Source organism: Chelonia mydas, chromosome 24 (assembly GCF_015237465.2).
Source record: "Chelonia mydas isolate rCheMyd1 chromosome 24, rCheMyd1.pri.v2, whole genome shotgun sequence".
Taxonomy (NCBI): Eukaryota; Metazoa; Chordata; order Testudines; family Cheloniidae; genus Chelonia; species Chelonia mydas.
In genome coordinates, this window is record NC_051264.2 from 16,172,656 (window position 1) to 16,195,668 (window position 23,013).

The window sequence follows — 23,013 nt, forward strand, 5'->3', positions numbered from 1 at the left end:
CCCGCCACCGCCCAGACTGTCTCAACGTTCCATCGGGGTTCCCGACGTTCCGCCCCCCACCCCCGGCGACTTCCCAACGTCCCCAGCCCCCCTCCCCCCACCGCGTACATTGCCGCCACGTTCCAGCAGGGGGTTCCCAACCCTTCACCCCCCGGCCCCCCCCCACATCCACCCCGGCCGGCGGCAGCGTTCGATCCGGCGCTCCCCGGCCACGTTCCATCCCGCCCGCCGCAACGTTCTGTCCCCTCCCTCGAGACAGTGGCAACGTTCCATCTGCTGGGGAGAGCGGGGGGGGGTCCCCAAACTTCCTTCCGCCCCCCTCCTCCTCCTCCTCCTCCTCCTCCTCCCTGCCGGCCGCTCGCAGCGCTCGGCCCGGGGGCTCCCCAAGTTTCCATCCGCTCGCAACGTTCCACCCCTCCCCCCTCGCTCTCCTTCCCTCCCCACCCCCCCCCGCGATCGTCGCAACGTTCTATCCCCTCCCCCACCCTCCCTCCTCCCCGGATTGTTGCAACGTTCCATCCGCTGCCGCCGCCGCCGCCCGCGACGCTTCCCCGGGGCCCAGGCCGCGCTCGATCGGCGGCTCCGCCGGCTCCCCCCTCACGTGTCCCGGGCTCCCAGCTGGGGAAGAAGGGAGGGGAAGAGGGGGAAGGGGCGGGGGGGAGAGGATCGCTCTCGCTCTCCTCCTCACATGACCCGAGTGTTTGTCCCCGTGATCAGCGCCTCGGCTCCCGTGTCTCCTCCGCGTCCCCTCTGCCTCCATCCGGCGTGAGATTTAAACTCACCCGCCCCCCTTCCTCTCCCTCTTCTCCTTCCCTCCCCCCCCCGCCCCGGCCTGGTGCTGAGGGGCCTCCCCACCCCTCTCCTTCCCCCCTTCCCCTCCCCCCTCCCCCCTCTCCCCCCATGGACATGCTGGATCCCGGCCTGGACACAGCCACCGCCTCCGCTGCTCCCAGGTAAGGGGACGAAGGGAGGAAATTCCCCACCCCTCTTCTGGGGGGCCCGATTGCTTCCCACCCCCTCGCTGGGCCTGCGGAGGGGCAGGGTGGGGGAGGGGAGGGAGCCAGCCATGATCCTCCTGCCGCGGCGCGGAGAGGGGGAGAACAAAATGGAGGACGAGGCAGAGAGAGAGAGAGAAAGGGGGGAAGGAGGGGAAAGGGGGTGGGGGGCTGGGAGCCCAGTCGGGTGGAGGAGGGGCCTTGAGTGTCTGTTGGGGAGGGATGGGGGCAGAGTTGGAGGGGGCTGTGACCTGGGGGGAGGGGAAGGGTTGGGGCAGGGAGTTGGGGGGTGGGGCTGTGATCTGGGGGGCAGGGAGTGTTTGGGAAGCAAATAGGTGAAGGGGCTGTGACATGGGGGGGGGGCAGGGAGTGTGTGCCGAGGGGCGGGAGGCGAGGAAGGGGTCCGGTGATCTGTGTGGCTTGTGCCTGGAGTTGGGGGGTGGGGGAGACAGACAAAGGGGGCCACGGGTCAGAGTGAGCTGGTGTCAGGAGTGGGGGCCGTATGGGAGGGAGATAGGGAGGGCTGTGATCTGAGTGGATTTGTGTTGGGGGGGCAGACACAGGAGTGAGGGCTGGGCTGGGGTGAGCTGGTGACAGGACTGAAAGGGGTGCAGACAGAGCCTGGGATCTGGGGCGCCGGGGTGAGACAGGAAGAGGGGAGCACCTGGGGCCTGAGTGAGCTGGTGGGGGAGGAGGGAGCTCAGGGGGTCTGTGAGCTAAGCGAATTGGTGTCATGGGTCCGGGGGTGGGGGGGGAACAGAAGTGGTAGTTGGGGTCTTAGTGGCTCAGTGTCGGGGGCCGGAGTGTGAGGAATGAAGAAATGGGGTGGGAGGGGGCAGAGGAGAGGACTGGGTAAGTGGGTCAGGAAGGGGGAGGGCTCTTGTTAGCGTTGGGGGCCAGAGCAGGTAGAAGGGTCCTGTGACCTGTGCGCGGTGGGGATGGGATGGCAGGGGAGCTGAGCAGGGGGAGTTCACCCCACCAAGTAATTAGTTCCCAGGATCCCCCTCCACCCCCCACGCTCTAGGTGACTTGGGGTGGGATCAGCACTGTGGCGGGGAGTGGGGCGCGAATGTAGATGAGATGGGTCCATAGACGGTGGAGTGTCCGAAAAAGACTGCAGTAGCCTATGGGTACTTGATGCCCAGGAGAAAGAGGTGGGGGGTAGAGAGAGGTGAGGGGAGAGGAGGCCGCTGTGCTGGAAGTGGGAGAGGGTGCGGTTAGGGAGCATCTTCTGGTGATCCTCTGTGTCAAGGGGAGTGAGGTGGGAGCTGTTGCGGGGGGGGGGGGGGGGAGCAGAGATAGAAGGGGGTGGGCTGAGGGGAGGGGGGCGGGAAGGATTCTAGGATCCGCCTGAGTTGGGGGATGTGGGAGGTCGGGGGGGCCAGACGGAGGTCGCCATGGGGGGGAGGGAGTTGGGAGGCTCGATCCGTGTCCTGCATTTGGGGGCAGCCCAGGGACGGGAGGGTGTCGCTGTAAGTGTGCGGGGGGCAGGGTGCACACTCTGGACCAGCTCATTGGGCTCCGGGGAAGCTGCGGCCCCTTGACCCCAGCTGGGATCGGGCCCCGGTGGCTCCGGGGGAGCTGCGGCCCCTTGACCCCAGCTGGGATCGGGCCCCGGTGGCTCCGGGGGAGCTGTGACTGACCAGCTAGGGGTCTGGCCCTGTATATGCAGACTGTGAAGAGGTCATTCGCACTTTTAGGGGTCTGTGGGGGATGAGACAGGGACTGCGTTGCCTGTGATCTGTGTCCACGTCTGAGACACACTCTGGGGATGAAGGGCAGAGCGGCTCCCCCCCGTCCCCCCTCCCACCCCCCCAGCTGCTCTCCCCTCCTTCCTGGCAGTATAAGGCAGCTGACAAAATTCTCCAGCCCTTACCCTCCTCCATAGGCTTAGCAAGAGTATCAGGACGAGCCAGGAATTGACGGGCATCTGGAAGGAAACTTGGGTTAATATTCTCCAGAGCCAGGGACATTATTGGTCCTGTGGGAGTGGGTGCCCCACGTTGGCTCGGCTCCCTTGCCTGAGGCTCCACCCCCATTCCACCTCTTCCCACCCCCACTGCTCCCCTGAGAGCCTCCCACCCTCGCTCTTTTCTGCCCCCTCCTGCCTTGGGGGCCATGAGGGGGCAGCGAGGAGCCAGTGGCGGGGGCAGCCCCACTCAACAGCTGGAAGGGGGGCAGGGCCAGAGCTGAACAGCTGATTGGTGGCCAGCCCCAGGGCCCCCAGAGCAGCAGCCCTGTGGGTGCTGAGACCCCCTGTTTGTTCTCCAGGGGTGCTGGAGCCCCTAAGCGCTCAAGGAGTCAGCGCCTGTGAAGGGAGCTGGGCTGTAGGTCAAAGCGTGGCCCTCGTAATAATCCCTACCTCTCGTCTAGCGCTTCCCAGCTGTGATCTCAAAGCACTTTGCAAAGGAGGTCGGAGTCCTCCCCATTTCACAGATGGAAAAACCAAGGCCCAGGGAGGTGAATGGAGACGCCCTGGGGCTGGATCGTCTTTTGGTGGAAAGGCGAGGCTGCGGTGCGTCCATTGCGTTGCCCCAGCGGGCGACTCTGCCCTTGTGATCGCTGGCAAGGCGAGAACTCCGGGCGGGGGCCTGGGCGCTGTTAAAGCCATTGAGTGTCTCGCAAAGGTTTTGGTGCTGCAGATTCTGGTCGTCTTGGAGGACTTAGGGGAAAAGATTTCACGTTGGGAAGCGAAATGACGTAGAGTTGAATGGTGCTGACCCCCCATGTGCCAGCGCGGCACCAGGGCGCACTGTGGGGGGCGCTCCCCACAGACAGTCAGGACTGGCCCCAATGCTCCAGAGTGGCGCTAGGGGGCGCTGTGCTGCAGGGGGTGGGATGGGTACTCGTCCCATGGACAGTCAGGACTGGCCCCAATGCCCCAGGGTGGCACTAGGGGGCACTGTGCTGCCGGGGGCGGGCCGGGGGCGATCCCCACGGACAGTCAGGACTGGCCCCAATGCCCCAGGGTGGCGCTAGGGGTCACTGTGCTGCAGGGGGCGGGCCGGGGGCGCTCCCCACAGACAGTCAGGACTGGCCCCAATGCCCCAGGGTGGCGCTAGGGGATGCTGTGCTGCGGGGGGTGGGATGGGTACTCGTCCCGTGGACGATCAGGACTGGCCCCAATGCCCTAGGGTGGCACTAGGGGGCGCTGTGCTGCAGGGTGCGAGAGGCTGACACATCTGGCTATTGTCAGAGTAGATGGGTCGCTGCGGCTGGAACTAATGCGCCCACGGGGACTGAAGTGAATAGGTCCCAGAGCCGCTCCCGGCTACAGCTGGCAACACTGGATGCTGTGGAGATCTGGGGGGCTCTCCCTGCCACGGCAGCTTTAATTAACCCTGCTAGTGGTCAAGTTCCGTGGTTACTGAAGCAGCCAGTCCCTGCCCCAGCTGAGATCAGGGCCCCGTTGTGCCAGGCGCTGCCCAGACCCGGCGAGAGACAGGCCCTGCCCCGGCTGAGATCCGGGCCCTGTCGTGCCGGGCGCTGCCCAGACCCAGCGAGAGACAGGCCCTGCCCCAGCTGAGATCAGGACCCCGTTGTGCCAGGCGCTGCCCAGACACACAGGGAGAGACAGGCCCTGCCCCGGCTGAGATCAGGGCCCCGTTGTGCCAGGCGCTGCCCAGACACACAGGGAGAGACAGGCCCTGCCCCGGCTGAGATCAGGGCCCCGTCGTGCCAGGCGCTGCCCAGACCTGGTGAGAGACAGGTCCTGCCCAGAGAGCTTCTAATCTAAGGAGGGAAGCCTGGTGCATGATGGGAGATGTAGTCTAGTCTATCCTGGAGAATGTGGTTCCTGAACTACAACTCCTGGGGGGCACTGCAGTAGCATTTTCAAATAACCCTGTTTCAGGGTCCCCAACACAGGGACTTTTGGGGGTGGGGGGCAGCCCCCTCTCTGGGACTTGATCCTCCTTTAGTCCCTAGTATTTGAGCTACTCCCAAATTTATCCTTCCACGCCTGGAAGGTGGGTTCCCCATTCTGCCGATGGGGGAAACTGAGGCACAAAGGTCCAAGGGAACAGGTGGGAGGCCTGGGAATAGAACCCAAGCACGTGGGGTCTTAGCCCAGCACCTTCGCCCTGAAATCACCCTGAAAGACCACCCAGGGGTCTGCACTAAGTCACCAGTGGATGAGAGAGGTGGGCGTGTCTCACGGGCCCTGCCAGGACAGCTGGGCCGGAGGAGCAGGCCTGTCTGCCCTGTGGACTCTCTTAAGGGAAAAAGTTTCCAGGGGCAGCCTTAGCCGCGCTTCTTAGCAGTTCCTGGGATGTCCAGGCTGCTCGGAGAGGCCTGTGTGAGCGATCATTACTCCCTCAGGGAAGGGATCTGTTGGCGGGAGGGCATTAGAGGGGGGCTTGTAGTGTCCCTTAGTCCTGTGTGTCTGTGAAATAGCTCCCATTGGGCGTATATTCCAGAATAACTCCTCTGATTTCACCATGGCTTTTCACCAATTTCAAGGCCGGGCAGGGCCATCTGATCATCTGTTCTGAGCTCCTGGGTAGCCCAGGCCAGGGAATATTGCCCAGGTCCCCCTGCACTGAGCCTCATACTCGCCCAACTTCCCCCTGAACTGCATAAGATCAGAATCATACGCTGAGCCAGTCTGTTCCTGAATCGGAGCCGGTGGCAGGCACGTCCCGTTCGGGGCCCTTTTGCATGCATTTCATAACGGGATACATTTCACAAGGGCGTTAATCGGTGTGTAACGTCCACCCCCACCCATCCTCCACTTTGATCCTCTGCAGGGATACAACCGGGGGATCTAAAAGCGTAAACGCCTTCCGAGTGACCGGAACAACCAGATCCAGTGGTGCAGAGGAATTAACTGACTCAAACTGCTGTGCCTGATCTAGCCACTAGGGAGTGACAGTCGCCCTCCTTTGCCAGGCTTACCAGGGCAAGAAATGTGGTTGTTACTTACTGCGGGGGGAACCCAGGGTCACGGAGTCAGGACAGACCCTACGAAAACAAAGCTTTAAGTGCAGGGTGCACAAATTGTGGGCCCACACTAGCACCAGGCAGCCACGTCACCGAGCGCCCTCCCACCCGTTGCCTTCATCTGATCATCCTGGCCCTGTGTTGGAAGGGGAATGGTCAGTGCAGGTGGCTAGCAGGCACACACGAAACTGACCGGGTGGAAAGGAAATTGAGGGATGGTGTCAGTGGCTGTGTGAGTCTCCCTGCAGCCTGTGCCCCGCTCATCCAGGCGGGAGCGTCTCTGGGCGGTTGCATACCATGCTGGCATCCAGATAGGGCTTGGGCATTATCTCTCCCTGCCAGCGGGAAGGATTAGATTTCAACCCCCGTTCTAATACCTCCCGGCATGAAACCCTGTTTCGGAAAGCAGCTGTCTGAGCCTTCATCTGCGGGAAAGGAGAGTAAGTCGCTGCATGCATTGTAGCTAGAAGCTTCTAAGAAATATCTGGGTTGGATTTCAGGATCCTTTGTTTGCGTTTATGGTAGGACCGACAGGCACTGTTGTCAATCACTGCACAGACCCACCGTGAGAGACCATCCCTGCCCCAGCTAACCACTAGACCCCCCCCTCCTCTCCCAGCGCTGGGGGTAGAACCCAGGAGTCCTGGCTCCCAGCCCTGCCCTGCTCTAACCCACTAGACCCCACTCCCTTCCCAGCGCTGGGGATAGAACCCAGGAGTCCTGGCTCCCAGCCCTGCCCTGCTCTAACCCACTAGACCCCACTCCCTTCCCAGCGCTGGGGATAGAACCCAGGAGTCCTGGCTCCCAGCCCTGCCCTGCTCTAACTCATTAGACCCCACTCCCTTCCCAGCGCTGGGGATAGAATCCAGGTGTCCTGGTTTCCAGGAGTCCAGTTCTGGGTCCGTCTCATCTCTCCCTCGTTTTCCCCAGTCTCAGCTGGGACAGGAAGTCTGGTAGAGCCAGGATTCAAACCCAGCTCCCACTCTAGTTCCTCAAACACTAGATCATCTTCCTGCTCTCTACCGGTAGCAAGTGCTGGCAAAAGAGATCAAGAGAAACTGATCCGGCCAGAAATGCAGCTGCTTCTGGGGTGAGGTGCTTCAACAGCGCACAACAACGCTGCAGAGTGTAGGACAGGAGACCAGGGGAATCCTGTAGCAGATTAAAATTTAAGGGTGAGGATGTGGGGGGGAATTAATAGCTCTTTCCAGTTAGTCCTTGTGTCCTTGGAGAATGAGGGTCTTCTCCAACAGTGAACTGGGTGCAGGGAAAGAGGTTAAAATATTGTCAGCTGGGTCCTGGGCGGTGTTTGGTTTCTATGAAATCCGGTAGCTTGGTGGCATTGGTTGTTGGGTGTGTGTTACCCCATGGCAGAGTTCTGCCTGGTCTTCGCTGGCTGAGGGGCTGAGATCCATGTTGCATGGCAAACGGTCACAAAGCGAATTACAGCCTCTTCTAGCAAGAGTGGCTACATGGGGGTTCTCCTCCATCTGGCGTCTTCTTGGAGAGCAGGGAAAGGGGAGTGGGGTCTGGTGGGTTAGAGCTGGGGGGCTGGGAGCCAGGACGCCTGGGTTCTCTCTTCAGCTCTGGGCGGGGAGTGGGGTCTAGTGGGTTAGAGCTGGGAGCCAGGACTCCTGGGTTCTCTCCTCAGCTCTGGGAGGGGAGTGGGGTCTAGTGGTTAGAACAGGGGGAGCTGGGAGCCAGGACGCCTGGGTTCTATCCCCAGCTCTGGGAGCAAAGCACCGGCTAAAGCGGCTCATGCTGGTGTTGTCTCCTTCTGTCTTCCAGCCACGAGAAAGGACAAGAAGTTGAAGAAGGAGTCGAGCTGCAGGAAGGTGAGGCGAGGCCAGGGAGCCCTGTCGCCGTCCAGGTGCTGCGTCAGTGGGAGCTTGGAGCTCCTGCTTGGGCCAGTTAAACCAGCGGGGTGGGACTCATGCAACCCTGACAGCCTCCCCCTGCTCTAGCCATTAGACCCCACTCCCCTCCCAGAGCTGGGGATAGAACCCAGGAGTCCTGACTCCCAGCCTCCCCCGCCCCGCTTTGACTCCATAGGTCATGCTGCCTCCCCAGAGCCGGGGTGTGAACCCTTCCCCCTCCCTCGGTGGGGTCCTGTGTGAGTGACTGGTCTCTCCTGGCTCCCAGGGGACGTCACGAACGCCGAGGAGCAGACAGCAGTGGCCATTGCTAGTGTCCAGCAAGCAGCCTTCACAGACCACAATATCCAGTACCAGTTCCGCACAGAGAACAATGGAGGACAGGTGAGAGACGCTAGGGGGCGCTGCGCTACAGGGGGCAGGGTGAGGCTCTCCCCTGGCAGTGAGGGCAGGCCTCGATGCCCCAGCATGGCGCTAGGGGGCGCTGTGCTGCAAGGAGTGGGGCAGGGGCTCTCACCTGCCGGTCAGGGCTGGCCCCGATGCCCCAGCATGGCACTAGGGGGCGCTGTGCTGCAGGGAGTGGGGTGGGGGCTGGCCCCTGGTGGTCAGGGCTGGCCCCGATGCCCCAGCACGGCACTAAGGGGCCCTGTGCCGTCTGTGGGTTCTGTTCACATTTCTCTATCCCAAATGATCTTTCCTGTCTCCCTCTCTCCCAGGTGACATACAGAGTGGTCCAGGTGACAGACAGTCAGCTGGATGGACAGACGGACGCAACGGGAGCCGTCAGCGTGGTCTCGACAGCCGCCTTCGCCGGGGGCCAGCAGGCTGTCGCTCAGGTGGGGGGCGGGCTGCGCCTGGTTTCTAACCAGGGCTTAGTAAAAGGGACTGGGGAACGAGCAATAGCTGGCCCCTCTAGTGCATTCTTCCTCCATAGGTCTCCAAGCGCTTTGAAAAGGAGCCCAGTATCACTGGCCCTGTTGGAGAGATTGGGGAAACTGAGGCACGGAACGGTGAAGTGACGTGCCCAGGGGTCACCCAGCAGGGCCAGAGATGGAGCTCTGGAGTCCTGAGACTCAGGCCAGTGGCCTCCCCCGTGGGGAAGCTCAGATTAGTTCTGAAAAACGGGCTCAGCAGATAGCTCGCGTGGAGTTAATTATAAATCACGCTGCAAGAGTGGGCTGTATTAGGTGTATTATCCCAGCTGGGGTCAGGGCCCCGATGTGCCAGGCGCTGCCCAGACACACAGCGAGCGACAAGCCCTGCCCTGGAGAGCTCAGTCCCCATCTGAAAGATGCAGCAGAGCTGGGAATGGAACCCAGGTGTCCCTGTGTCCCCACCATCCTTTCCCTGTCTCGGGAAGCTGGGGGTGCTCTTGGGTTAACCCCCACACCCCCCCCCCCCGCCCCAGTGCTTCGCGGTTTATTTTTAGCCTGACGTTGCGGGGACCTCTTTGTTCTCCGCGAACGTGCACTCGCTCGGATGTGGCCAGGTCAGGATGTGATGCAGCTGTGGCTGTTGGCTGCACCTGGCAGCTCGGGGCACAAGCCCCAAGGAGCGAAGCACATGCCTTTCGCATGCAGCCGAATGCGGGCTCCGCCGTCTGAATGGTCGGCCACTTGGGACAGGGGCCAGCGCCTGGCACCGGGGGGCGGTTCTGGGCCAGCACTGGGGCTGATGATAATCCTGCCCTTCGCCCCTGACTTATCTGCACAGGGCAATGGCAGAGTAGTTCCCCGGGAGGTTGTGGAGTGAAAGCGGTTTGAGTCCAGAACAGTGTTTACACGGGACCCTCTTCTGGACTAGCTTTCGGGGTCTAATCCCTGCTTCTCAGGTCCAGCTGTGCAGATGGCCAGAGGACAGCCGGCCGGAGCCCCTCCGCTGTGGGTGGGAAGGGAGGGCTAGTCACTGCCTCGCTCCATAGTGTCTCCAGCAGCCTCTCCTCTTGGGCAAACCCCCCCCCGGCTCTGTGGCCAGCTTCTCCTTTTTAATCTGCCCTTCGCTGGGGAGCCCAGGCTCTGCCGCCGCACCTAATTGGTGTGGGTGGGATGGGGCGCATCCCTTCACAAGGCTGTAAAAGGCAGTCTGGCCTGCTGGGTAGAGCACTAGTTCATTCCCAGCTTGGTCTGCCGGGTAACGGTAGCCAAATCGTGTGGCTCCGTGCCTCAGTTTCCCCATCTGAGCCATGACGATAGTGGTGCTGGCTGCGTGCAGGAAGCGTTTCCACCCGAAGAGCTCAAGCGCTAGAGAAGAGCTCGGGGGTCCGATGATGCTGGTTATTCATTCTCTAACCATGAAATGGCCCCAGAATTTTTCTTTTTTCTTTTCTTTTTTCTTTTCTTTTTTCTTTTCTTTTTTCTTTTCTTTTTTCTTTTCTTTTTTCTTTTCTTTTTTCTTTTCTTTTTTCTTTTCTGAAAAGCCTTAAAAAGTTGGGTCTTGGCCTACGTAAGCAATGTCATGTGGGGGTCACGCTCACAGGCTGCAGAGCAGCTGCTCTGGGAAGGACCCAGGAGTCCTGGGGCACCAACAGCCCATGAGCTCCCCGGCGTTTCTGTGGCTAAGAGGGCGAGCACCCCGCTGGGCTGGAGAAGAGCGAGTGGGAGCTGGGAAGTGGGGTCCCCTCTGGATACAGCATGGGGGACGCCATGACTGGAGACTGCGCCCAGCTCTGGGGGGATGCACGTCAAACAGGACATCAAGAAGTCGGGGAGGGCTCAGAGAAGAGCGACGGGGACGATCTGAGAGCTGGAAAACCTGCTGAAGGAGCTCGATCTGTGGAGTTTCTCCAGAGACGGCTCAGAGGGGACTAGATCCCGGTCTATCAGAGTCTCCCTGGGGAGGAGATTTTGGGGAACAGAGGGCTGGTTAGCTCAGCCGGGACAGGCAAAGCGGGAGGTGGCGGATTAATTTAGGCTGGAAATAAGGGGCAGATTTTTAACCGGGAGAGAATTAACCCCTTGACTGTTCCAAGGGACCTGGTGGAATCTTTATCACCTGGATGTCCTGAAATCTAGATCTCTTTCTACAAGACCCTTTGCTTCAGTTCTTTGGGCCAGCCCTGACAGCCAGTGGAGAGCTTGCACCCTGCAGGGCAGCGCCCCCTAGCGCCGTGCTGGGGCATTGGGGCCAGCCCTGGCTGCCAGGGGAGAGCCTGCCCCCTGCAGCATAGCGCCCCTCCTGGCTTCCCCACGTCTCGCCGGCTAGATCTTCCCCGTCCTCTTACTGACCACACTGAGGCAGAAGAGGGTGATTGAACTGTAGATCTGGGCTTCAGGGCAGCGATCTCCAGCTGGTGGTGGGGTCAGGAGGAAGTCTCTCAGGGGCAGGTCATTCCATCATTGACCACTAGGGGGTGCCTTTGCCTGAAGCAGCTGGTCCTGGCCAGTGCTGGAGACAGGACACCAGGCTAGATGGGCTAGTTGGTCTGATCAGAGGGTGGGGAAGGATATCAGGCTAGGCCCCGCTCCCCTCCGAGAGCCGGGGATAGAACCCAGGAGTCCTGACTCGCTCCCCTCACCCGCTCTAACAGGTGCCCTCTTCTCCTCTTCCTCAGGCTGTGATCCAGAACCCGTTCAGCAATGGCGGAAGCCCGGCCGCAGACGCAGTCAGCGGGGAGGCCCGCTTCGCGTATTTCCCTGCCTCCACGGTGGGGGACGCCACGGCCGTGTCAGTTCAGACCACAGATCAGTCACTGGCACAGGCTGGAGGTGAGAGGACCCCACCAGTTTCACCGGGGCTGGAAAGACTTGGGGGGGGGGGGGGGGGGCAGGAAGGGTGGCTGGGTCTGTTTGCTTCTAAGACTCAGGACTTCTCTACTCTGCAGCTGGGCACAAGGCGGAGTAGTTCCTATTTCCGGGGTGGGTAAAGACGCCTCGCCGGTGAAGGTTTGGCCGCTCTGGTTCACGGCTGGCGCGGCGTCATCCGCAAAGCATGCTGGGAGGATGGCGTGGCTGACCTGGAATATCTCAGCCCTGCTTTATTTAAAGGGAAGGTCTAGAAAGGGTTAGCAGAAGTGGGGAAGCGTTTTGGGAGACGGAGGGGGGCTCTCTGGAGACCCAGTCAGTGTCGGCGCGTCAGCCGCATCCGAGGCAGCTCCCTCCTCCCCCAGCGACGGGCTCAGGCTCTCGGCAGACTCAGGCAGCGTTGCGGTGTCGGTCACACTCAGAGCAGCTCCCCCCCTCCCAGCGATGGGCTCAGGCTCTCGGCAGACTCAGGCAGCGTTGCGGTGTCGGTCACACTCAGAGCAGCTCCCCCCCTCCCAGCGACGGGCTCAGGCTCTCGGCAGGCTCAGGCAGGTGTAAGTTTCGCTCACTCATGCTTTGGAGCTTTCTCCCCGCCCCCGAGGAACAGAAACCCCTTTTACTGAACACTGAGGTTCTGCAAAGTCACATGAGTCCAGGAGCCCAATCCTGAACACGTGGCTAGAGCGTCTCGCCCTAAATCCTTAATATGAATTGCGCCAGGTATTTGTAGTGGGGGATGGGGCAGAACCACTTCCGGGCTGTATTCCCAGGTCCGCAAAGAACCACCCCGAAACAGGCTCACGCCCCAATGGCTTCCTCTTCCCCTTTAAATCCTCCTCAGCCTGACCCAGAGCTAGTGAATCTCCGGGATTGAAATTTGGGCACGAGTGGCTGTTCCTGATTAAATGACCAGCATCCCAGCAGAATTGCGTCGTCATCAGGCTGTTAATTGCCCCCTCATTACGGCCGTTTCTGGGGTCTGAGAACGAGACCCCAAGGCATCTAATCTGTCCGCGGCGCCAACCTTCCCCTTCTGTAACCTGGAGGGCAGCTCAAGCTGAGCTGTTCAGATCGAACGTAGGCGGAGTCGTTCAGAATGGAACCCAGGAGTCCTGGCTCCCAGACCCCCCCCGAGTCTAACCCACTAGACCCCACTCGCCTCCCAGTGCTGCGGATAGGACCCAGGAGTCCTGGCTCCCAGACCCCCCTGCTCTAACGCCCACTCCCTTCCCAGCGCTGCGGATAGAACCCAGGGGTCCTCATTTCCAGGAGTCCAGTTCTGAGTCTCTCACCTTTCCCTCTGTCTCCCCCAACAGGCCAGTTCTACGTGATGATGACCCCCCAAGACGTGTTGCAGACAGGGACGCAACGCACCATCGCTCCTCGCACCCACCCGTACTCCCCGTATGTAGCCCGTGAAGTTGGAGTGCGGGGTGGCCCCAAAAATCTCCCATCTGCCTGCAACTTGCCCAGCTTCAGCTATGTGGGGAGGGGGTCCCCCATGGGGCTGGGATCTGCTTGCTGGGGGAGGGGTAGTGGATCTGGGGGATCGCCCAGCTCCTCTCTCGGCCCTTGGGATCCTGCCCAGCTTCCCCCCTCCCCCAGCTCCTGCTCTAACCACCTCTCCCCAGCCTCCGGGGTTTCCTGGCTCCTCGCTGGGTGCAGCCCTGTACCAGCACCTGCTGCCTAGGTGTGCCCAGCAGATCCTTCCCCTCTCCACCAGCTACGCCGAGCAGCACCTCGCCAGGAGCCAGCCAGCCACAGGCAAACCCACCTGGGCCTGGCATCACCCATACAGGGCGTCCGCCTCGCAGGGGATTAGAACCCCCCTGCAAAGGAGCCAGCCTGTGACCAGGGGGGTTAGGTCCCAGGACAGAGTGTGCGACTGGGGGCGGGCTCTCAGGAAGGGGGGCTTGGAAAGGAGTTTAGACACTGAGAGAGAGACCGCTGCCCCCTGCTGGATGGAACTGGACTGTGTGTGTGTGCCTCCTGCCCCCTGCTGGATCTGGATCTGCACTCCCTGAGTGAGTGAGAGGAGGGAGAGCGAAAGGTCAGTAGCTCAGGATGGCCTGGACTCCGCATGGGGGTTCGGTGTCAGTTCAGATATTTTTTTTGCCCCTCTTGTAACTCCCTCCTCTCTCTCTCTCTGTGCCACCCTAGGAAGATGGATGGGACGCGGACGCCCCGTGATGAGAGGCGGCGAGCCCAGCACAATGAAGGTGGGTGGCGGGCTGAGATCCCGCTGGTCTCATGCCCCGTGGCCCCGTTTAACCCCACTGATCCTGGGGCTTCCCCATCCCAAACATGGCCCTTTGTGCCCTTGAGATCCTTGAAAGGCAGATTGTATCTGGCTGTCCCACCCCCTCAGCCAAGTGTGAGAAATGTCTCTTCTTTTTTTAGTATAATCTCCTGGCCCTCCACAGGGCCCTGAGATCTCTGGCCAACTGCTTTTAATACCCCAATGCAGCCTGTCCTGGGCAGTACATCTGGGTTTGGGAATCTCCATCCATCCTGGAAGTGCAAATGATGAGGGGGAATGTGTGTGCGGATGGAGAAGAAAACAAGGGGAAAATTCTCTCTGCGCAGATCATCTCCGGGCTGGGATATCGGGGTTCTGAAAGGCTCTTAGAGGGGTGCGCTCAACCTGTATCTAACAGGGGGATCCAAGTCTGAACAGTCACGACTGGGGCCGGCAGAATGTTTTCTATTGGAATGGGATTTTGATGGAAAATCGGGTTTTCGGCACAACAGAACTTACGGCGAAAATTTTCTTCCTGTGGAAAATTTTTGATTTTTTTTTCCCCCACAAATTGCTGAGAGTCTGAAAATTACCATGGTTTGGCTGAAATATTGAATGTCTAGATTCTGAAATGTGGATCTGGTCTGAAAACCGACTTTCCATCCAGCAAAATGTGTTGAGACGTTAACATATTCATCCCCAGTCTGGCCAGAAAGCCAAACCATTCATGGTTTTTGCCATACAAATTTTTAAACTGCCATTTGGGGGTCAGTATGAACCGTTTTCTGTTTTAAACATTTTTTAATATAAAAAAATTCAAAAGGAACCATTTAAACTCTTCCATTGGAAAGATTTTTGTTTTCTAAAATTTTTTAAACAAAATTTTGTCCAAATCAGTACGATTTCACAAAACGTTTTGGGTTTGTTCAGAAAGGAAGTATCCGGTTGTCTTTTTATCTACCAGTTGTACTAAAATTCCACCACATGGCCTCATGCCTGCTGGCCTCTAAATTGAGCTCTTTGGTCAAACTACATCTCCCATGATGCACTGTGGTGCCTCATGCATTTTTCTCACAGAGTTGATCCCTCTGGTAATACTACATTTCCCAGGATGCACTGCGGCCACGCAACTGCCATGATATATCTTCTGACCAAGAGGGCAGACCGTGGTGCATCATGAGAGATGTAGTTCAGCCAGGGAGATGGGTCTGTGGGGTGGTTTGGAGCAGGATGCACCCGGACTACAACTCCCAGAAGGCCCTAAGCAGCTTTTCAGAATTTTGGCCAAAAACTCAATTTTTATTTTTTCATTTTCATCAACATTTTCTGCCCCCCCTCCCCCCCCACCCCCGTTTTCCGATCAGCTCCAGTCCTGCTGCAACCTGCCCTGTGGCTGGGCCGAGGCGCCAGGTGGGGGCGCTGTGCGTTAACCATGTGTGTTTCTCTTCACCCCCCGTAGTGGAGAGGAGGAGGCGGGACAAAATTAACAACTGGATTGTCCAGCTATCGAAAATCATTCCAGACTGCAACACTGACAACAGCAAGACGGGCGCGGTGAGGGGCAGGGGCTGGGCTGGGCTGGGCCGGGAGGGGAGCATGGGGGGATGATATTGGAGGGAGGGGGCAGCTGAGACTGGAGCGGGGAGCTCCCTGCATTGGGGGAGGGGCATATACTGGAACAGACTTCATGGGGCAGCTCCCACCAGGCCATGAGGAGGCGAGGAGGTGATATTTTGAGTCTGCTTACTGGTTTGTTTATTGTAGGGGGGACTCGGAACCCTTGGGGATTTCCACGCCCTGGCTTGGTGGTGGTGTGGGGTGGCTTGGTGGGTGCTCGGGTTATTGTAGGGTCTCGGGGTCAGGGCTCTGTGCGTGGTTTCTTATTGTAGGGTCTCCTGAAGGCGCTGGGTCTCCAAAAACACTGGGTTTGTTGTTGTGTAGGATGACTGGCAAAAGGCTAATGTAGTGCCCATCTTTAAAAAAGGGAAGGAGGAGGATCCGGGGAACTACAGGCCAGTCAGCCTCACCTCAGTCCCTGGAAAAATCATGGAGCAGGTCCTCAAGGAATCCATTTTCAAGCACTTAGAGGAGAGGAAAGTGATAAGGAACAGTCAGCATGGATTCAGCAAGGGCAAGTCATGCCTGACTAACCTAATTGCCTTCTATGAGGAGATGACTGGCTCTGTGGATGAGGGGAAAGCAGTGGATGTGTTCTTCCTTGAGTTTAGCCAAGCTTTTGGCACTGTCTCCCACAGTATTCTTGCCAGCAAGTTAAAGAAGTATGGGTTGGATGAATGGACTACAAGGTGGATAGAAAGCTGGCTAGATTGTCGGGCTCAACGGGTAGTGATCAATGGCTCCATGTCTAGTTGGCAGCCAGTATCTAGTGGAGTGCCCCAAAGGTCAGTCCTGGGGCCGGGTTTGTTCAATATCTTCATTGATGATCTGGAGGATGGCGTGGATTGCACCCTCAGCAGATTTGCAGATGACACTAAACTGGGAGGAGAGGTAGATACGCTGGAGGGTAGGGATAGGATACAGAGGGACCTAGACAAATAGGAGGATTGGGCCAAAAGAAATCTGATGAGGTTCAATAAGGACAAGTGCAGGGTCCTGCACTTAGGACGGAACAATCCCAATGCACCGCTACAGACTAGGGACCGAATGGCTCGGCAGCAGTTCTGCAGAAAAGGACCTAGGGGTTGCAGTGGACGAGAAGCTGGATATGAGTCAACAGTGTGCCCTTGTTGCCAAGAAGGCCAATGGCATTTTGGGGTGTATAAGTAGGGGCATTACCAGCAGATCGAGGGACGTGATCATTCCCCTCTGTTGGGCACTGATGAGGCCCCATGTGGAGTACTGTGTCCAGATTTGGGCCCCACACTACAAGAAGGATGTGGAAAAATTGGAAAGGGTCCAGTGGAGGGCAACAAAAATTATTAGGGAGCTGGAGCACATGACTTCCGAGGAGAGGCTGAGGGAACTGGGCTTGTTTAGTCTGCAGAAGAGAAGAGTGAGGGGAGATTTGATAGCAGCCTTCAACGACCTGAAGAGGGGGTTCCACAGAGGATGGAGCTCGGCTGTTCTCATTGATGGCAGAGGACAGAACAAGGAGCAATGGTCTCAAGTTGCAGTGGGGGGGGTCTAGGTTGGATATTAGGAAACACTGTTTCACCAGGAGGGTGGTGAAGCACTGGACTGGGTTCCCTGGGGAGGTGGTGGAATCTCCTTCCTTAGAGGTTTTTAAGGCCCGGCTTGACAAAGCCCTGGCTGGGATGATTAACTGGGGATTGGTCCTGCTTTGAGCAGAGGGTTGGACTAGATACCGCCTGAGGTCCCCTCCGACCCTGTGATTCTGTGTCTCTTGGAGGATGCCACGCTCTCTGTGGTGGCGCGGGGCCAAGGCTGTGCACTGATTTTGTTTTTGTAGGGTCTCCCAGGAGTGCGGAGGGCGGGATGAAGGATTACAGCCTGCCCCTTCCCAGCTGTACTGGTGCCCGGGTGGAGATCCTGGGAAAACTCACTGCGGACAGTATCAGCAATCCGCTCAGCAAATCCATCTCCCTGCCAAGGGGTCCTGGGGCATGTGAGAGACCCAACAATAACAAACCGGTGCATTTGGCGCCCCACTGCTTCCAAGAGGCCCTACAATAACGAGTGGAAACGGAGTGATCACCAGGAGACCCTTCAATAACATACTTGCCCAGCGCTCCCACAAGACCTTATAGTGAGACACTGGGGCCTGACAGGACCCTACGATAACAAACCCAGGGTTCGCAGAGCCCCGAGTCCCCTGGCCAGACCCTGCTGATGTGTTTTGAAGGCGGGAGGCAGTGGAGGGGGGAGAAAGCAGATAAAAACCCCCGTGTGGGTCGTTCCTGGAGACCCCCAGAGCTCTCTGGCTTTGTTGCTCCTCTTGGCCAGGGGATGGCGGGTCCCCTTTGGCAGGGAGGCTGATGTGTATTGGGGGGAGATGGGTGAGGAGGCTGTTGGGTGGGGAGGGACATTTGGTGGGAGGGAGTTCATGGTGGTGGTGAGGTCCTGGGGATCTTGCTGGGGGGGGGGGGGGCGCGCAGTGGGGAGGTGTTCCAAAGATGTGGAGGGTGATTGGAGGTGAGGGGGAAGTTACTGGGGGGGTTCCAGGGAGGTGGGTTTGGTGGAGGGGGATTCGGTGGAAGGGGTCTTGGGGGGCGAGTGGGAGGGGGGAATTCAGTGGGGAAGTGTTCTGAGGTTGTGGGGGGGAATTCGGGGGGTAGGACTGGGGGGATTATGGGGGCGATTGGGCGTGTGTGTGTGTGTGGGGGGGTGTTGTTGGAGGGTGCTCCGGGGTCCTGGTGGGATTTCCAGGGGCCCTGGGGCAGGTGGTGGGTTTTGGGGGTGAGCGGGGGGCCCAACTGGGGTGGTGGGTTGGGGGTTCGGTGACCGGGGCGGGGGGTTCCAGTGCATTTTGTGCTGAAGGCTTCCCCTGTCCGTCCGTGCAGAGCAAAGGGGGCATCCTGTCCAAGGCCTGCGACTACATCCGGGAGCTGCGCCAGACCAATCAGCGCATGCAGGAGACCTTCAAGGAGGCCGAGCGGCTGCAGATGGACAACGAGCTGCTTCGGCAACAGGTAGCCGGGGCGATGCCCCCTCCCTCCCCCGTCTGTCTGTCCATCCCTTTATATTCCCCCCCCATCCGTTCCCCCCACGTGTACCTTTCCATGCCAAAGCATCCCGACGTGCTGTTAACACAGCGATTGTGCGGCTGCTTCTGGAGTGGGGAACAGCCGCACGTAACACCGCACAGGCTGGATCGCCTGGCGCCGAGATGCAGCCACCTCTGGGGCGAGGCAGCTGGGGAACAGCCGCACATCGCGCCACGCAGCAGTTTGGGCCACGGTCAGGGAGAATGTCGAACCCAGTTGAAGCTGGAGCAGAAAGTTTTCGAGTCGGCGTGATGGGAGTTTGACCAGGAAACCAATATTCACATCTCTGATGCCGAGGATGTTTAATGCATCGAGGCCGGCCCTGACTGCCGGGGAGAGCCCCCATCCCCACCCCCTGCAGCACAGCGCCCCCTAACACCGCATTGGGGCAGCCCGGCCTGCCAGGGGAGAATGCCCCCTGCCCAGCTCCAAGGTCTCACTCGTTCATTTCTGTCACGGCGTCCCTGGGCGATGCTTTGGAACTGCTCCATACGAAGCCAGGCAGGACTCTGGGGGAGTCTCCTCTCGGGGAGCAGCCTGTCTGCAGGACACACAGCTCCCCCGGCTCCACCTTCCTGGGTCTGACCTTGGAGCATTCAGCATCCTCTGCCCCTCCGTGAGCTTCCCACAGCGAGTCCACTCAGGCGGGGTCCTGGGGAAGGCAGAGGGTCCTGCCCCCCAGCTTCGCAGTCAGATGTGACTCTCAGCCAGCCAGTAACACAGAAGGTTTATTAGACGACAGGAACATGGTCTAACACAGAGCTTGCAGGTGCAGAGAACAGGACCCCTCAGCTGGGTCCATTTTGGGGGGCAGTGAGCCAGACAACCCCGTCTGCCCTTCACTCCATGTCCCCAGCCAGCCCCAAACTGAAACTCCCTCCAGCCCCTCCTCCTCTGGGCTTTGTTCCTTTCCCGGGCCAGGAGGTCACCAGATTCCTTTGTTCTCCAACCCTTTAGCTCTCACCTTGCAGGGGGGAAGGGCCCAGGCCATCAGTTGCCAGGAAACAGGGTGTCAGCCCTTCTCTGTGTCCAGACCCCTGCACACACCTGCCCTCTAGGGCTCTGCAATGATCATACACCCTTATCCCACCCCCTAGATACTTAAGAACTGCATAGGGGAAACTGAGGCACCCCCACAATATTCAGAGGAAACATTAAGAACAGTCCCGCTTCGTCACAATTTCCCTCTCTCTCTCCTGCCCAGATCGAGGAGCTGAAGAACGAGAACGCCCTCCTCCGAGCGCAGCTTCAGCAGCACGGCATCGAAACTGTGGGCGACACCCCGGGGCAGTAACCGCTTCTTCCCCACCACCACGTCGCCCTCCTCCTCCTCGGCACCGGATCTCCGCCCTTCCCCCGCCTCCTTCCCTCCCTTCTGCCCTCTGTCTGGTGCAAAGAGAGCTCCCCGTGTTCACTCGCGCGGCCAAACTCGACCCGGGGGGGGGCGCTGAGGTGGCAGCCGCACGGCCGGCCCCCGCTTTGCCGTGCCCCCCTCCTCTGAGCCCCACCGGCCCCCTCCCTCCCACGTAGGAAATATTAAGATTAAAGCAAACAAACTGCGTTTTTTATAGTAGGTTTTTAACACAGGATAGCAGCCCTGAGACGTCCATTTCCCTCCCCCAGCCCAGCCATGGGTTCAAATCCTCCCCCTTCCGGCTTAAAGTTGTCCCATCACAGTGGCCCTTCCCCGTCCGATCCTTCCGTTCAAGCCGCGGTGTGTGTCTCGCTCGGCGAGGAGGCTGCCGCCATGTGGCTCCAGCTGCCCGTGTCTCTCTCAAGGCAGGTAGCTACATGGCCAAAGTCAGCACTGGGGGTGGGGTTCTGTGGCTGCCTCCCCCCCCCCCGCCTCCCATTTTGGACACCCGGGGGGGTTATTTTTCCTCTGCAGGCAGCGAACCTCTGAAAACTCACACCCCTTTGAAAATGTAGCAACTCAGGGGGGCAGGAATGGGGCCATCCCAAATCACTAGCCCAGTTCAGCGAGTTCTAGCCAGCTGGCGTGGCTCCGATTGGCTCGAATCCACTCATGTCTCTCCAGCTGAGCAATTCAGTTAAAACCCTTGCGGCCACCAGACCTTCCAAAGGTGGCTAGCGAGTTTGTAGCTCTTATTTTATTTTATTTTTTCCCCTGCCTGTCAAATCGCAGCTACCGTTTCTAAGAGGTCTGACTTCTGCGGGGCGGGGGGGCTTTCCGAAAACCCCCCCACGGCATCTCATGTCGGGCAGCTGGGAAAAAGTAGAGACCACACAGCATTGCTAGCCCGTTCTCTTCCTAAACCTGTGGCTGTCCCGTGTGCCCACTCGTCTGATCTGTTCCTCATCCCTCTTTCTCTTGTAATTATGTTTTGAACAGAGGGAAGTCGGAGTGAAAACGCTAACAGCGTCCCTCTTTTATTTTTATTTTTATTTTTTTTTTTGTAATTAATCTGTATTTTATTTTTTAGTTCCAAATGCGTTTGTATAGAGGTACGTCGCCTGTATCATAACTTGAACCCGGAAAGTTTAATATTTACCACGGTCGACTAAATGCTTGTTTTCTGTGGAGGGGTTTTGGCAGATATATACCGATACCTAATTTTTTTAAAAAAAATTATAAATTCAGCGGTCGATCGCACAACCTTTGGCTCGGAATCAGGAGATCTCTTCAATCCCCTTTTCTCGCGATCTTCAATTTGGCTTTATTTCTCTTCTCGAAGCACGAGATTTTTTTTTTATTTTTTATTTTATTTTATTTTATTTTTTTTGGCTTTTTGGGTTGGTTGATTGTTTTTAAATAAGCATGGCTCTAAAAAATCCGAAAATTCGCAAAACCCACCAAAAAAAAAAAATTTATAATAGCGAGCTTTTAGCTTTGGGGTTTTTTTTATATACCGGCAAAACAAAAAAAAAACAAAAAAAAGAGAGAAGCAAGGCTTTCCGATGGAGTTGGAAATATTGTGTATCCTTTTTGTCCTGGTCCCCGCGGAACGTAAGAATGAATGAATCAAGGAAAGAAAAAAAGGCAAATCAGATTTAAGGAAAAGAAAAGGAAGGGAAAAAAAAACGTGGATTGAGTTGAATTGCAGCGTTTGAATGTTGGAAAGTAGGAAATTAATTCTGTTTATATATAAAAGAGGAAAAAACTGCACAGACATAATATTGTATCAGGTCATTTCCTTGTGGTTTTACGGTGTGGGGAGGGGAAGGGATGGGGGTTGAGTGGGGTGACCCCAGATCTGACCGGGGTGGGGGGCAGATGCGCAGAAGGATAGCGGTGTCTGGCTGGGGGGGGGGGGGTGTCTGCAGAGCGATGGGGTATCGCTGGAGAGGTGGAGTTGTATGGAGGGGGGGACGGTGCACAGGCAGGCGGAAGGATGGAGGGGTTGGGGTGCGCGCCCCCGGCTGGAGAAAATGGCTCTCGGATCTGGGTGCGCACCAGTGTCCCCTCCTGGGAGGACTCGGACCTGCCTCTGTTGAGGGTTTTCGGGGTTTGTGTGTTGCCCCTGGCTACGAGGCATGGAAAGGCTCAGGACGTGAATGTGGGGTGTGTGCGTAGGGGGACAGACTGCCGCCCCCTGCTGGTGGGTGTGAGACTTGCACTGGGTCTGTCCCACTGCCGCCCGCCCCCCGTGCCGGATGTGGTGTCTCGGGTGCATGCGAGACCCCTGCTGGATTGTCCCTGCCCTGCTGCGCGGCCCCCGCCTCCCCTGCCTTGTCGAGTTCTCCCTAGGAGACATGCTGGGAAGAGCAGAGGAGCAGAGACAACCTCTAGGAACTCCCTGGTGCATCCCCCGCTCTGTGCTGCCTGGGCAAGGGGGGGTCCCCCAGATCTCAACCCCGTCCCCTTCTGATCCGGAGCTGTGGAGAATTCGCCCAACACACACTGGGAGGCGCCTGATCATCACCCACTTCTCCCTTGCTAAGATTTTTCTCCCTCCCCAGTGAGCTTGCTCAGGACTGTTTGCAAGGGGGCTGACCGGCTGTCGGCAGAGATGGCAGGATTCACGGGTTCCCTTTTCAGAGCTGCAGCTTCTGGGCCCGGCTCCCTTCACTGGGAGCAGGGCACCAGGTCCCGTCACAAGGGTGAGGCAGAGAGAGCCCCGCGAGCCCACCTGGAAATGCGCTTTCCATCCCAAGACCAGGGTTTAGATTTTGAACATTTATTTCCCATCTGGAATTGGGACCAAAAAAGTCAAAATCTGAAATTTTCACCAAGCGGAAATGGAAAGATGCTTCCGAGCGGGTCGATGGGGACGTCTCGCTTCGGCTGTTTGGACGCATTTTGTTTCTAGTTAGACAGTAAAAATTATGTTTAGGTCCGTTACCTCAAAATTGTGAAACCAAGGGTCATTTTGACCCAAGAAAAGGAACTTCTTTGGTTTTAGAAAACGTCGACAACTCTGCAACTTCTCTTTTTTTAACCAAGAAATTCATCGAAACAGATTCTTTCCTGCAAACACTCTTGGTTTCAACTAACTTGCATTTTCTGATCCAAGAAACCATTTCATTAAATAAAAAATCCCCGGATCTACTGCGGGTTACGTCCACCTAGTGCCAGGG

At 58.2% G+C, this 23,013-nt stretch overlaps 1 protein-coding gene across 1 annotated transcript; it reads left to right on the forward strand.

The window, feature by feature from the left end:
• Positions 1 to 73: 73 nt before the first annotated feature.
• USF2 (upstream transcription factor 2, c-fos interacting) lies at positions 74 to 21,607 on the forward strand. The gene is made up of 10 exons (XM_037882962.2): positions 74 to 953; positions 7,725 to 7,771; positions 8,079 to 8,194; positions 8,527 to 8,646; positions 11,361 to 11,514; positions 12,867 to 12,954; positions 13,711 to 13,769; positions 15,249 to 15,343; positions 18,271 to 18,399; positions 19,679 to 21,607. Exons 1-10 carry the CDS (start codon positions 901 to 903, stop codon positions 19,766 to 19,768), a joined length of 951 nt encoding a protein of 316 aa, XP_037738890.1. The 5' UTR covers positions 74 to 900; the 3' UTR covers positions 19,769 to 21,607.
• Positions 21,608 to 23,013: the final 1,406 nt, after the last annotated feature.

Coding starts and splice junctions, on each gene's coding strand:
- USF2 (XM_037882962.2), top strand. CDS start 901: ATGGACATGCTGGATCCCGGCCTGGACACAGCCACCGCCTCCGCTGCT. Junction 12,955..13,710: donor CGCACCCACCCGTACTCCCC/GTATGTAGCCCG, acceptor GTGCCACCCTAG/GAAGATGGATGGGACGCGGA. Junction 13,770..15,248: donor GCGAGCCCAGCACAATGAAG/GTGGGTGGCGGG, acceptor CACCCCCCGTAG/TGGAGAGGAGGAGGCGGGAC.